Raw genomic sequence first — 16,538 nt, forward strand, 5'->3', positions numbered from 1 at the left:
ATATCTACATATTTATATATTATTTCTTCTATAGTTATGCTTATTTGCATAGCATATTTACCCATATGTAAAGGCAGTATCACTTCTGTACTGCTCTTATCACATCTTATCCGAATGTGCTTTTTCTATGCTTAACTGGACTCCCCACTACCCATATCAGGTACATTTAATGTTAGCTACTGATGAGAAGGTAGTTCAGACATGTCACGACTACAGGAAAAACATACACTGTATTTCTCAGCTTCCTTTCTTCCGAGTGCTAAACCAACCTTCCTCCCAGAACACCTGCCTATGTACAAAGTCAATGCTTATGTTCTCACATTCAAGGCAAAGAATTCATTTAGCTACTCAGTTCCAGATAAACCCCTTTGCCCATAGTATTTTTTTTAATACTCAATATATATGCATACGTAAGATGTGAAGGTATAACATACGTACACCGCATGTACTTGAACTCTCCTGTGACTTTTGTCTCCAAAGGAGCACTTACAAAGTCATTACACACCAGTGTTCAAGGGTGCTTTACATATGCACTTATATGTGCATGTAAGTATTGACACATGTATATCATCTTTTGACAAAGAAAAATGTGAAAGGTGTATAATTTGGACCCTCAGTAAGCAGGTTGGTTAGACCTTCACCTAAGATTTCTGAGACTGCCAACTATATGCTCTGCTTGGCTCTACATTTCTGTTCACATACAATACACGTACATACCACTACACACTTTTTCCCCAAGTACAATGGCCTAAAAAATTGAAAAGACTACGGTGAGATTTTAAAATCCTTTAGAAACTACTGCATAATTTCCTTTTTAAAAATCTAGAGTCCTCTGTAGAAGTTTAATTTTCATAAAATAAATTCAAGATGACTGAAAAAATGACAGTAGAAAAGAAATACATTTACTATCTTCAATTCTCCCTGTGGTGCTTACATTTTCAGAGCCTGGTAACAGTAGGTGATTTTATAAACTATATGGTGTGACAGAACTTAATGAATATTGGATGAAAAAGAAACCCTAATTCAACAGATACTTGCTATAATGTGCTGAACTTGATAAATAATAGCAATTCTTATTAGACCTCGAGCATTTACTTCTCCTTACAGTGTTTCCCTTCTTTTACTCAGTATCTAACATAGCAAGGAGAGGTTAGGGTTCAAGACCCTGCTGTACCCTACCACTCACTCATCTTACAGCCCCAACACTTTCTTGCTGTTGTACTACCCTTGCATAAAATGAAAGATAAAAAAGATTAAGAAGAATGAAAAAAGAAGTATAATCTATTTCTCAGACCCACAATGAACTATTAGTGCATCAAATTCCACTTAGGAACACATACAAATTCTAGTATTTCTCAATTCTTTGCTATATCTAAGACTTTTTCTGCTAAGCCATTACACCAGCAAACTGCTGATCACATTGGCCAAGAGCGATGCTAGGGCTCCCCAGATACACCAGTACACGTTGTGTGGGAGCACTGAACATGAAAGCTCACTATCATAGTACAGGGGTTTCTTTTTATCTTAAGCTTCATTATCAGAGATGAAAAAAATTGGTAATTTTGTTTACCATATTCTAAGGAAATTACAGACTACGTGATGCAAAGAGCCAGCATATTCCTCTCTATGGCTAAGCAAAAGCCCTGACACAGCCATACACACCAGTTCCACCAGCACGAGCAGCTGACACACAGGCACAGGTAGACAATCAGAGCCAACTTAATACACAGAAGAAACTAATTGCAAATACACTTGGAAGTACACTGCTCATAAGCCAAACTCGCTGTGACACACTACAAGCCTCCACTAATTTTTCTTAAGCCAACTTGTTGACAATTCTAAAATCTGAAAATGCAGAAAACAAACACCATGGCACAATGGGCCTGTAATGCTGAACTTTTCGAGTCATATTAATTTTGTTCTTAGCAGCATGACATTCTCAGGAGAGAAATTAGTTTCACGGTGGCAGAAATATATGTATTAAGACACCAAATCATGAGTGCCTACACAAAAATAGCTATTCTATTTTTAAGACAACAGCAGAAGTAAACAGAAAGAGAACAGCCTAGACACTCCATATGAGCTCCTCAAACCATTGCTCTGAAGCCTCCGGTATAATTAAAATCTCTTTCTTTGGTACCACGACGGACCACGTGAAGCAATCAGGCATCTCCCACCCTTCATTTTCAATTCACCTCTCCCCCTAAGCACAACTCCCAGCCCACCCTGTCTACCTGACAAGTGACAGCCCAATCTGATTAAATGCTTGCAAGGGAGGGGACTCATGGGCCTCCATGACAGGCCAAAAGTGATCACCATGGAGATACATAATTACAGCTGTCAACGCGTCTACTGTCCTGCTGGCATCAATTTGATTGCTCCCAGCAATAATGATAGACAAAGCTTAGTGTGCACTCTCCTACACCCAATCACTTTATCTATTCCGTGGTCCATTTAGCTGACATGCAACATTCACACAAGCAAATAACAGCAGTAAGCAGAACATTTAAGGCATTTTAATTGTTTTTTCTTTGTATGGATGGCTCACGAGTGCAAATGTTATTACATAAAACTCCTGCTGCAGCATTAATTGAAGAAAGATTTGGTGGGACAAAGACTGTAGGGGGTATAGTTTGTCCATTATCACTTGTACTTTCAACAGGTCTCACGTTTGGAAAATTGCAAATTGCAAAAACTTGCAAGGGCAAAATGTTTGACATCCTGTTAGCTATTACAACATGGTGAAAACTTCTAACAACCACTGGAGTATTCATTACTAATTCTTATTAAATACACTCTTTGTTTCATTAAGAAAAAGTTTAGATACATCCAAAGATACCTTTTTCCCTCATCTCCACTTTAAGAGCACATAATGCCTTTTAGATCTTCACAATTTTTTTCTGCTTTCAGGCTTTGAACACAGCATGAAGCCTTAAAGACCAGAAAGGGTCAGGTCCCTTCGGAAAGTACATGGGCAAGAACAATTTAAGAAGCGAAATAAATCATATATCCAATAACATCTCCACATTTCAGATTCCTCCTGTAATCTTTCACTATTTTCCGTGCAAGCAATCAGACTGAATAATTGTATTCACAGATGGTACAGCCTCATCATTCCACTAACTGACACAGTGTCATGTACATGTGCACTTATAACTTAGGCTACCTTGATTTTACAGCAAAGAGGTGTCCTTGTTCTTTACACATAGCAGAAAACGTTTGTTAAACAGCCATTCCACCTAGTTAGACTGTATTGTGAGACATGTAATAATCACTGCAAGAAACTCCTCTTTAAAGTCTACAAAGCTAAACAAAAAAGCACTGGCAGTTTCTCGCTGGTGTCCCCAGTTCTCTGTGCTTAAAGAGCTGACTCAACATTTCATTGTCCTTTCTAATGACCACGGTATTTTTACTAAAGCTGTGTTTGAAAAACTTAAGCTGAAAGTCATAGAACAAAATATTTCAACATATAATGGTTTCCTTTTATAACCATTTTGAACATTTTTAACCCAGTTTGGAACTGCACATTTTTTAAGGAGTTTTTCAGGTTGTACAAATCAGTATTGCCATGTCCTGTCCCCCCTCCAGTAAAAACCTGGGAAAAAAAGGCCTGATTTACAAAGCTGCTGAGTATTTATAATATCTAAGAGGGACACTCAGCACCTATGAAAACCAGAGTCAACTTACTTACACTTGGCACGTGCAATGGTTCCTGATACTGAGACAGTTTACCAATGGAAGGTAGGCCAAAAGATTTGTAGGGGTCCTGAAATAAAATTCAACATGAGAAAGCATCAAGTTTTTATAGATGTGGAGAAGATCATGCTAAAAATCTTGAAGTCTAACAGAAACTGCTACTGGAATGACTTTGTTTTCTTCCCCAGAATTACTCTCATTGAAGAACATTTCTGCATCCATCTGTCCCTGCAACTCCAAATAAAGAAATGGAAGCATATAAATCCTCTTCCATCAGTCAAAAAGTAGGAATGAAGTGCTCTGCACACAGTTACAGTACACCACCAAAATATGCAAAGATTACATTTTCATTAGCTACATTGTGCCTTGAAAGAAGGATGGGAAAGTATACAGAAGGTTGGGGTTGAGAAGAGAGTAGAAGAAAAATTTCAGAGATAAAAAGGGCAGTTAGAAATTCAATTATCTTAAAAAAAAAATCAAATGGATCTTTATGCCTTTTGAAATCTCCAATATAATGCAACATCAATATAAACTTAACAGGGCAACAAATAAACGTGGCCTACAGAACAACCAAATTCATGGCAAAGTGGTTGGGTTCATTACTTACAAACGTGAGGGGATTTAAGCTGAACAATTATACCAGGGTAAAGCCTACTTGTACTAGAATAGCTTCCAAGTCAATCACAGGGCAAATATTTATTCTTTATCAAAATAGTTCATACAACTTGCAAACAGTAAAACAAATTGAAGATTATGTGCATGTCACAAAGGGAAGGAAAAAACCCAACATAAAGTAAGATGCTCTATGTCAGAAAAGTCACAATAGTTAAACAATGAAAGAACATCTCAACCTGCTGAATTATTTTTGAAAAGCTGAGTTACCCAAAATAATTCTGAAACAAAATGAAGGAAGCTAGGCACCATTTTTCAGGCCCCATCCATGAAAGGGTTCAAGGCCAAGCTGCACAGGGCTCTGAGTAACCTGGTCCAGTGGAAGGTTCCCTGCCCACAGCAAGGGGCTGGAGCTAGATGATCTTTAAGGTCCTTTCCAATCTAAACCATCGTGTGAGTGATTTTTTTACTTAACAAATCTTGATTTTCATGTGTGAGAAATGACAGCAAAAAGACATTACCCTGAAATGTCCTAAACATGCTTGAAAATGGGGTTTAAATTTTTGTAAGCTTTAAGGTGAGATAGAGTATCATACCATAATTACAAAGTTAAAATTTTGGAATGTACTTCAAAAGTTTGTCCTATAAACTGCAGTTTCAGAAGATACTTAACTTGCTTTTTCAACAACCTATTAAAATGTTTTAGAAAAACAACAAAAATTCTGTAAGACATTGTATTTCAGCTGTCTTTTTAAATCAACAAATTTCAAGTACATAAATTTCAGAAACCTGGAAACACTAGTTAAATGCAGCAAATAACTCCAGTGATGCATCAATGAATGGGAAAGGAAGATACAGGTTTATTTCTAATGGCATTTGCTTTTACCATTTTTAATTTCAATTGTCAGGGAAAAAAAGCTATGTTGAAATACACATCACATTTTTAACTAAAGAATAAGAACACTACGATTCTACAAAACCTCATCATTCATGTCACATAGCCTCAATCATGACTTTCACATGATATTCCTTGACTTCACCTTGGCATCTCTCCACACCTGGGTATTATTACGCCACAATTCAACCACCTACCCTCCTCCCCATTACCACTCATTTACCTCAGCATAAACTCGACATTCGACCGCCCAACCATTGATGGGAATATCAGCCTGTTTGTGCCTGAGAGGGTAACCCTTAGCAACACGGATCATTTCTTGGACTAAGTCCAGGCCGGTAATGCATTCTGTGACGGGATGTTCAACCTGCAAGGTCAGGAACTGTCAGTCAGTAGGTAACAAAAACAACCATACAAAAAAAAAAAAAAAAAAAAAAAAAAAAAAAAAAAAAAAAAAAAAAAAAAAGCCTCTGTAAACAAACACATATAAACAAGATATTTGACCAGCCAAAGAACAGACAAAGAATGTGTTTCTATTTTGGCTTTTTTCTCCAAAAATTTCTACTTAAACTCCAGCAACCACCATCTTTGCAGGGAAAATCCAGACAGATAAAATAATTAGCAGATTATAATAACTAGAAGCAGCATAAAAAAGGGAAAACTAGAGAGGTCACTTAGGAGGGTCTAGGGATTTGCAGGGGTTTTTTGTTTTGTTTGGGTGTTTTTTCATTTATTTTACAAATTCAAACGCGTCTGGTGACGCCGAGTTCATTTTTCTTTCTTCGGAAGCTTTTCCCATTCGATTTTGTTTTGAAGAGACTCACACTGTAGCCATGAATATATTTTAACTGAAACTCTCAAAGTAGCTGATAATCAACCCATTCTGCTACACTTAACATGGCACATACAGGAGCCGCTTACAATTTTCCATAGAAGTAGCCTACCCTAAATCTCACCCATTCGCCTGCTTTCACTAACCTGTCCTGACAAGCGACCAGATTAGCGTAATCTTGCATCAGCGCAGTGTAGCAGAAATGAGCAGATGGATCCTTCAATTTTTTTCCCCCTCCAGACTTATCTGTTTAGTGCTTAGCATGCACAATAGCTGGGCTGGACCAGCAGAGCCGCTCTGCGCTCCCAGCAAATTGCCGCTAACGGCTCTGGGCGATGCTGCCCTGGGAATTGCCGTCGCTCGCCGGGATGTGCGTACAAGCACGCACACATGCGCACACATATGCACACACACTTCTTCCTTCAGATGGGATATAAATGAAGAGCTTTGACAAAACTTCCAAAAACCTTTAACTAGGCACAGGATGATAAAAAAGCACCCAAAGCTAGAAGGGCACACCACATAGACCAAACACACTAAACACATGTTCTTTGCACACAGAGAGAGGTCTGAGACTTTCTGTATAGAAATTATGACAGAATTGCCATTTTTATTATCTTCATGCTCCAAGGGCCAAAATACCCTAAGAAAACTCATTTGACAATTGTTTCTCTATCATGACATGTCAGGCTATGTACATTTTCTGACATGGGAAAAGGTCACTGACCAAACGACTTGTCTTTATTCCTTCAAGTATACTAGTATTAAGAAAAACATTTAGTCACTATAATAATATTTGTGGGTTATCAGAAGAAGAAGATGCTTTGGTCTTTAAGGAAAAAAAAGCTTTGTAAAAATAAACAGATGGCACCCATAATTAGCCCTGTGTGTGCTGTGAGTTTGTTTAGAGTTTCAACAACATTTTAAGACGTTTTGACATAATTTTAATGACAAATCATCACTGAAACAAGCACCTATTCTTTGAAGGACAAAAGTGACATTTGAAATGGGAATCTGATTATACAGTTTAAGGATATACCTTTGGGATTCAGTCTTGATTCTACCTAACACATGATACTCTCCAGCATGTCAAGCTTAATAACAGTATTTTGAGAATCTATGAAACATCTCAGTGTCTATCCTGTGGTGTTAAATTGAAGCAATTCAATTTCTATTAAGACTTGAAGTTTCTATTAAAAGTCCCTAAGTTTTAATAGGAAGTTACTTATCACATTCATATTTGGACAAGAGAACTTATTTTCTTATTTTGGAATTTAAGTTTCAAAAAATTACCTTTGAGTTCAGAACATCTTTGGAATTTTAACATTCCAGATAATTAAAGTACTTTTTATTTTTCCAAAGACATTTGCATTATTTAGTTATACTGTCATTTTTCTTGGATAGCAATTGGCATTCCAGATTCAATAGCTCCATTGTTGTTTTCAGCTTTATTGTTGATGATCAAAATAGGATGGCATGTTTCTGGAAAGAAAAATATTTTTGTTGTTTGGTTCTTATGACTCACAAACATTTATTTAATCCATTCTTCAATACAGATCTTTGACTTGGTCAATATTTTCTTCTGTTTCTTCAAAATACTCCCTTTGTGCCTCCACACAAACAGCATTCAGAAAATACGTATAGGAAAAATTTCTGAGGGTTTTTTTTGGGGTGGGAAGAAGTTGTTCTGTCTTTTTTTAGGACTGTGCTTCAACTTGTGCTGTTTAGGCATAACATAGACAGTATCAGTCATATCACTAGTTTGAGGGTACCAAATACATTTCAAATGCATTTTAGCATAAATGAAGACCATCAGATGACCAAAAGGGGTAAAAAAGAATTTTAACCTTGAAGTCCTGGTTGACTTATTTGTAACTTTAACCTTTCAGTGAGGTGCACAGCTCTAACTGCACTTCTTTCTGCATTTGCAGTTTTCTTTCAAGAAGGGAAGGGCAGGAGTGGGACAGTATTTTTAGCATTCTACAGAGTATGCTTTAGCATATAGTACAAAAGGATACTGACAAAGCAGCAATGCCATATCATATGTTCAACAAACACCCTGCAAAGAGGTTTTGGAGGTGTAAGAATCCACCCACAGAGATACCTGCAGGATCTGAAATTAAAGCTCTAATCTTTTACAAAGCAAGGAAAGACAGGGATAGGTAAAGCAAAGAAATTAAACCCCTCTTCTACCTGCCCTCCCAAAAAAAGAACACAGACATCATCATTCCCTGCTTATGTAAGCTCTACAACAACTCTCACAGCTATTTGACTAAGGCAATTGTATCTGGTTTAAAATCACTCTTAAAAGCTAGGCTTCAACCACTGTCCTCTTTCACTTTTCAGCCTTCTTCAGCTGCCATTCTTATTTTGCCTGCCTGTTGTATTTTCTTCTGTTCATTTTATGCTATATCCCTTCTCCACCAAGAGCCTTTATTTGTCATTTATGGATGCTTAAGTCAAGCACTAAATTTTTGAAGAGATGAGTGCAAGCCTGCTCACAAAAGGAGCTGAATCACACTGAAGTGATCAGCTCCTTTACCTTTAGGCCATAATCAATTTTGTAGTCAGCTGATCCAAGATATTGCCAAAGAAGCTCCAGCCAATAAGGTAAGAGCCAATGCTGATACAATAGTGGATAAATTCACACATTATCACTGCCCTCAACACAAGGGGCAAAACCAGACATGTCTGCAGCAAGCAATCTACAGATCATAGCTGTATCGAGGCAGCTGTACCTTATTCCCAACAGGACCAGCAGAAAAATTGATTAGCAATGACTCTCAAATAATTAGCTGCAGAAAGTAACACCTTTAGTACCAGTTCCTTTACTTAGACCAAATCTAGTCATAAACAATTTATAACACATTATCATTTCAATGCACTTAAGTACGATACATAAACCTCTGTTAAAAAGTCTTACTCCCCACTTTCTGTGATACACATACACATCACTTGCTCTGTAAAAGGCCACTTATATTCCTGTTTTCAAGTCCACAAAGCTATACCTGCTATGGCCAGCAATAGATATACAGGGAAAATGCTTTCCCTTCATACTGGATCTGCTCATCTTCAGATATATCACAGCAACAAGATTCCCTGTGAGCACTGCAAGTGGTTTTGCTTCACTAACCTCTTCCTATTTATACAGCAAGAGACACTAGTGGCAAAGCCTGACAGAAAGTAATAACTAAGTCCCAGTTTAGAGATGGGGCCCACCAACACCACAGTCCAGTTAGCATCCATCACCAGAACAGTATGAAAAGGCTGCTAATTTCATCCTATTCTGTGACTGCCAATTGTCTTAAAGCTTTATCATACTGGGGTTCATCCACAGTTACAAAATAGTCATGCAGTTTTCATGAACAGTTGGAGCTAAGAGTTAAATTAGCAATGCCTGCTCCCCTTATATTCAGGGGAGTAACTTCAGTACATGTTTTTTCTCAAGACCATCAAGGTACTCAGATCTAATTGCAAACACTTTTGGGTACTCTCGCAGGCTGCTCTTGCCCCTGTGTGCCTTATACACAAGGCATCAAGTTACTCACACGCCAGTTGGAGCATTCAAGCAGACCACATCAGCCAAAAAAAAAAAAAAATCTAAATTTCAGTAGACTTAAAACTGCAGCCTCTGTCACCCCTACTACTGTAAGTCCCTAGTTGGTGTCATATACTCCTTTACATTCAGATAAATAATCTCAAAAATAACTTTCAACATACACCTCAGTTTCCAGGAAACATGATTCACCTGGAGTCCCATAGGCTTTGCTGCTGCAGCCAAATCCAGTATCAACTGACCCAAACACACCAACTTACAGATGCTTCTCAACCCCCTGTACTTCAGTAAGCCTGGTTTCTATTTCGGAGAACTGAACAGCAACAGAGGAGCACACATGTTCTGCTCTTCAGGCATGCCAGCTTCCTGACTACTATGAGCAGGAGCACTCTGGGGTCACATCTTTCTGCAAAATAGTTCACATGTATAGGGGTTCAGGAGCACACAGCAGAAAACAGCTTTTCATAAAGGCTGCTGAAGAACAGACAATGGTTGGATTAATGTACAGAACGAATGGAAAGCACACAGGAATACCTAACAGGCAAACTCCTCTGTTGTCTTTTTTTACAGACATAGTATAGAACAATCGATATTTGCTGTTTTCTGATTTATTAGAATGCAATTAAAGAACTGAGGGCAACCAGAACTACACAATTTTCCATCTACTATTTCCCAAGCAAGATTTAGAAATAAAATCTAATGCACAGACATTTGGCACAAACTAATTTTTTTATCATAGCATATAACTCTGAAAAAAATATTTAACCTACTTCCTCATAGGAAGTTCTCTTCCAATAATCATTTATACAGTTCTCAATTCTTCTTTGCAAAGATTTGTTTCTACACTGTAAGGGACAGATGCAGCTTATGTAGCCTTTCTGGTGTTTTAAACAAATAGCACACTTCAAGCCAACAAATTAATTTGCTCACAATTTCAACATAACTTTGGCAATTAACATCCTGTACTTTGAAAAAAAAAATCTTGCAATTCAGTAATTCTACAGAATTTCCTTCCCACTACATACTCCATGCAAGAAAATAAACTTGCATCCACAAAACCTGTGCTTTCTTTCCCAAAGATGCAATTCCTGCTTTCACTGTATTCAGTAGCAGTATTGAAGCCTTGACAGAGCACTTCATTCAAGGTGGCTCTGGTCACACTGCTGCTATTCTTGGGTTTGCTTTACATCAAATTCACCAAAGCGAAGAAACTAACATACTCTTTGAAGACTGACCTTTTGTTTCTCTACTTATGAAAAATAGAAGGGAGTCTCCTCTTTCTCTACTTTTTTTCATAGTATTTTATGATAGTTACATGGTAACTTTGTCTCTAAGATATCACTCCATGCCCTGGCAGCACTGTTAATGGCATCTTTCAGATTCAGTGACTTACACAAACAATGTTGTTCTCTTCTGTCAACAACAATTAGCAATGCTTTTCTGTAGTTCTTTTGGGAAGCCTGAAAAGCAGACAACCAGTAGCTACATAATGGAAGTTGCATTAGGAGGCAAGAATGTGGCAAAAATCTGGTTAACTGTTGTCGGCTGACCCTCTTGTGTGAAGAAGTGTTGTTTGGCAGCAAAATCACCTTTTCTTTGGGTTCTAAAAATGGCCATGAACAGCTGGTATAAACTGTGTGCAGAATGGATTCTGGTGGGCTTAGGGGATTGGTAATGGGATAAGAGACCTTTCACCTTCAGGTCAGTAGTTCAAATTCAGTCCAGGTTAGCAGCAATTGAAAGTCTTTACCATCTGACACTGTTCGTTAGCCTATTTAAAATGACTGAAGCAAAGTGTCACAGTAAAACAAGATTCCAGTAATAAGAAATATGAAGAGTCTCAGAAAACAGCAGCAACAGTTGCTTGAAACTTTACTTTGAAATCCTGCAATTCAGATTTTGTAAAAATCTACTTCTCTAAATCCTAACAGCCCCTTTCACTGCTCCCATGTTCCTACCCACCTATCAGAGGGATTCATCCCTCCAGGCAGCTACACACACTGAGACAGCAAAACCACTGCTTGGTGTCCCATGGGTCTGCTATGGATCCCAAAGTCACCACCTCTCTGTGGTTTTAGCTGGCAATTCAGACTCAGCTCATCACTTTGCTATTTGTATTTTGCTGCAACTGTTTATATAGTGCAGCTGCAATATTTTTCAGCACTTCTCTCCTTCACTGAGCAAACATAGCAGGTGCTGACTCAATGTGCAACAGAATACAGCTACCATTAAGAGGCTGTTAGAACCAGGAGTTTGTAAGCATCAGAGCTTCAAACAATCAGCAACAGGATTTCTACCTCCTTTTAGACATTTCCCAACCATGCTTTCTATACTTTCATGAGTGGACAAACAGGAGGTAGAAAGTGACATGCTGCATGTAAAAATTCTTTCCATCTTTTACACTAAGCACAGTTTGTACAAATATAAAGCTCTGGAATATATAATTTTCCAGGGGTCAGTAAAACCTGATGAAAACCCTAAATGTGATAAATAAAACTCTTAACACTGGGTAATGTTTTAGGGGTGTATGGAAGATTACTTACATTTGTTTATGCCTTAGAATCAAGTTACTTTGAAAGAACTTGAAAATATTTACATAAAATAAATACACTCACTGTAATTAACTGTAAAATAAAAACATATATGTGCCATTTGCTTTCAATACAACTCTTACAAACACATCAGTTTATTCCACAGAATTAACTTTTATACCCTAAAAAGTTATGATAAAAATATTGAAACTGTCACATGAAAACACACTGCTACTCAAATTACCATATTTCTCAACTCCAGTCTACACAAACGATCTTTTCAATCATATTAAGTAAATGTGGTCAAGTTTTTTGGAGGAAGGGGATACTCACTTGTGATTTAAATCGCACAACTCGTGAGGGAGGCAGAAGGTTGGGAACAGACCTGGACACAAACATACAAACTGTATTCAGACTAAGTGCTCTTCACATTGCTCGTTGTACATTTCTCAGTTTCTCTCTAGCTGGTGAGGGATGATTCTCATTTCAAGGTACTACAAACAGCTAGAATATGGGATTTTTTTCCCTTTGTTGTCACTGACTGATTCACATCTAAGAAGCACAGCCACACCACACACCCATATATATATAAACAGATACTCTTTGAGTACAGACCACAGACTTTCTTCCTGTGAAGTCAAAGAGGAACATCTAATTCTACCAGCATTAGATGCTCTTCTGGTGAAAGCCAACACTTCTGATGGCAACATGAAGAGATATGGACACAACGTGGAGGCTAGAAAGGCTATCAATCTAAGGAGTCAGAAACTTTTTATTTATTGCAAAGCACTTGTTTAGTTGTTTTGGGCTATGACTGCCCTTGATTAGGCTGATGACAACTAAGTAACACAAAACACACCACAGCATGAGCAGCTATAAAGAATCAGATACTCAACATCTGGTCCACCTCAATTTTAACAGCAGCAGTTGCCTGAAAAGCACTCCAAAAGTGCCCTAAATGTCAGCGTACAGAAGATTTCCTGTAGCTGCTAGAGCAGACATCTCTACTTTTTCTTGTGGAAAGTAAGAATAACTAGTTTTGCTATGCCATTACCCAGTCTTACATCTCATACTCATCAGCTAGCCTCTGAAAGATGGCAGAAAAGCAGATGCAACAAAAAGAACATTGCCAACAGCAAAGAATCAGTCATTCTAGCTGAATCACTTGGAGGGAGTAAAACATCTGTAACAAATTTGTGTAGCATACAAAAGACACAATGGAGCTGATTCACCAGATTGTTTCGCTTTCCAATCTCGTATAGTGTTGCAGCAACACTTAACACAAAAATTAAATAAAATATAAACTTCCTGCAAGGTGCTATTTATACTTCTTTTTGTATGACTATATAACAGAAAAGGTATATTCCCAACGAGTTCCCCAACAAGACAGCCAAGTAACAATACAACTCTTGATTACTGCAAAATAATTTGCCAGAAACACTGAAAGGAATCTGACAGATACACCAGAGAGAGAAGTCAGCAGGCAGTGCAAAGTACTGGACACAGTTTAGTTAGCAAGTATATTTTGAAGTCTGTGTCTAAAGTAAAAATGCCACAGTTATCTGATCAGAGATTGCTGAAACGTTAAAACAGACACAGCAAAATGCATCACTTAGTGAACATGTCCTGATGATGCTGACAGGTAGCTGTGTCTAAATCACACTGACAAACACATTAGGAGCATCATTTATGGATCAGACACTCATCATTTCAGAAAGCTCTTCCAGCTGTGGAGTGTTCAGCAAAAACAAGGCAAGTTAAGAGTTCACAGTTAGTAGCTATGAAAGGAAAAAAGACTGAAGCCATACAGGGACATCTGGAGACTATCCTGGTTCTGAGGTTAAATCTGGACAAGCTTCATTAGAATTTCCATGTTTACCTCTTGATGGAAGGGAGCAAGTACAATATGTTAGTTGCATAACTGTTAGCTGAACAGAAAGTAAAGCTTGAGACCTGGGAGAAGTGACAGATCAATCAGGTAAGATGGGGGGGGGGGGGGGGGAAAGAAAATTACTACTCTCCAGACTCAGGCTGAAATGCTAATTAGAGACAATACAGGGTAGAGGAATTAGAGAATATCTAAACAAGTGCTCTCACTTAAGATTAGTATATTTCTTTAAGAGTTGGAAAGTGTGAGTTTGCTATTATATATATGTTTACTATATGAGTTTGCTGTAAGTTAGGCTATATTTCAAAAGGAGTCTTTAAAGTCCTTAAAGATGGAATTATGAAAGTTTTCTTGCTATTTATCTGGAGACCTCTACAGTTAGGCAAGTTAGAGGTTTGGGACTTCAAACATTTACCACTGGGCACGGCAGGCACAGGACAGCAAAGATAACATCTTTAAAAGAAATCACCAAAAGGAGTCCAAGGATATTCTATCACTAATTCCATTTAGGAATTAATGGGTAATAATATACTACAGCAAGGAAATGATTTTGAATTTCTGACACCTGATGAAGTTCTAACCATAAATTTCCTACTATGTAAACAAGAACATGGAGTCACTAAAACAAGTTGGCTCAAAAACTACAAGATTGGTCATACTATTTACACTTTTCCCAAAAAGATAGAACTCTTCATAATATTTTCATGAACTACACATTGCCATTAACCACCACCCTCTAACTGAACCTAAAGTAGACCTGGTAGCACCTAGCAAACTCCTAGCAAAGGTATGTGAAGTGACTGTCACGACTAATTGCTGTCCTGCAAGGCAAGACCAATTTTACCAGCAGTTTTCCCCAGCACAGAAGATTGCAACACCCCCAAATTCACTCTAGCTTCTTTACCCAAAGCATGAATTTACCTAAAGCATAAATTTACCCAGCCATCACATGAAATCATGCAAAGATTTCAAAATTGTGAGGATCTCTTTATCCTCTAACACTGCCCACATGAACAAGCAGCATGCAGGACACAGCCCTAATGAAATGTAGCCAAAACAGACTAAGAAGCTACTCAAATTGCTCCTTGATTCCACTTTCTACTCTTTCTGGTGTTATTTAACAAAGTGAGAAAAGGAGGATAAAGACAATGGAATGGACTTGCTTGCAAGTTGAACACTCTTCAAGTTATGTGCCTGTTTTCTTAACTTATAACCAGAAGTGTATCATAACAGTCAAATAAGTAGAGGGGGTTTTCCATAAAACACTTTGTTCATTCATTTGCAGTGTACATTACAACAGCTACTACTGACTACACAAGTTATCAAAATCCTACACAGTGTCAGAATGCGTTTTACAGTTGCATTCCAGTCACAATTTCAATCAAATGCAGTCTGCTAGCAGCTTTATTCCTGATATACACATATAGTTTTAATCACCCTGCTAGAGAAATTCAGCAAGCCATCATCAAAGTATAAAACATTAAGAAACAAACCTCAGGGACCAGTGGGGAGAAGCCTCAGAGCATAGTGGATAGTCACTTACTGTGAACACACAGTGGCACTCAGCAGTGACCTCTTGCAAGGTCTTTAGGTCAAGTGTAACAAAGAGCAAAAGCTCCAAACACTTACTTGAGTGCTGTGCAAGGGCTTACTGCTGCAAAGTCTGGGACACTCAGGCTCACTTGAGTGAGTACATCTTTTAAGTTCAGTGGGAAGTGCTCACATGCATCAAGTTACTTATGTTTAAGCCTTTACAGGAGCAAACCCCTAAGTATGGGAGGAGGTAATGTTCTGTTTTTTTAAATAACACTTTTCTGAATCTGAAGACTTGTTTTTCTTACCTGAAGTCTAGTATTCATTTCCAAGAAGTAGAAATTCTTACTGGAGTCCACAAGGAATTCTACTGTTCCAGCAGAGGAATACTGTACTGCTCTAGCAAGAGCTACTGCTTGTTCTCCCATTGCTTTTCGAGTTTCAGGGTCTAGAAAAGTGCTACAATACAGAAACAATGCCTTTCTTTAGTTATAAAAAAGACAATTATTATCCAAACATTTCATCTTCTGCTTAAACTACGGTCAAAAGAGGACAGCATCATTATGTAAGTTACGAAAACATGCCAAGATTCTTTTCATTTATATTACCCCTAAGCAGATACAGTGTATGCTTTACAATTACTGCTAATGTATAGGAAATTCAGGACAAATAAACATATTCTCTAAAATATAAACTAAGAGAACACAACTCTCTTAGAACACTGATATCTATAATAATGCAAATTAATCAAAATACCACAAATACATGCTATTTTTAGAAGACATTATCTATTTGCAAAAACCTGTAATTAACAAATCCATCCAACAGAAATGTGAATGCCAAAATAAAAGACAGGATATCTAAGGGGAATTTTTCTAGGTCTGAATTGAAACAGTGTAGTGAATTCATTGATATTTGATGCAATAAAGTAGTTTTGGAAATTAATGAAGTATTTATTCATGCTTCTTATGTGAGATTGCAATAAAGAGAAGTTG

The 16,538-nt window shown here is 37.6% G+C and overlaps 1 protein-coding gene across 1 annotated transcript in view; it reads right to left on the bottom strand.

Annotated features, from left to right (window-relative positions):
• Positions 1 to 3,663: 3,663 nt before the first annotated feature.
• The window catches only part of PCCA (propionyl CoA carboxylase, alpha polypeptide), a gene marked incomplete at both ends in the record, with an annotated part of 113,321 nt that continues 100,446 nt past the window's right edge, over positions 3,664 to 16,538 (bottom strand). Inside the window, 3 exons of the mRNA XM_009077129.1 lie at positions 3,664 to 3,766; positions 5,427 to 5,570; positions 15,852 to 16,002. Coding sequence (XP_009075377.1) covers positions 3,664 to 3,766; positions 5,427 to 5,570; positions 15,852 to 16,002 — 398 coding nt within the window. The remainder of the gene's footprint in view (positions 3,767 to 5,426; positions 5,571 to 15,851; positions 16,003 to 16,538) is intronic.

Source organism: Acanthisitta chloris, unplaced genomic scaffold (genome assembly GCF_000695815.1).
Source record: "Acanthisitta chloris isolate BGI_N310 unplaced genomic scaffold, ASM69581v1 scaffold20396, whole genome shotgun sequence".
Classification (NCBI taxonomy): domain Eukaryota; kingdom Metazoa; phylum Chordata; class Aves; order Passeriformes; family Acanthisittidae; genus Acanthisitta; species Acanthisitta chloris.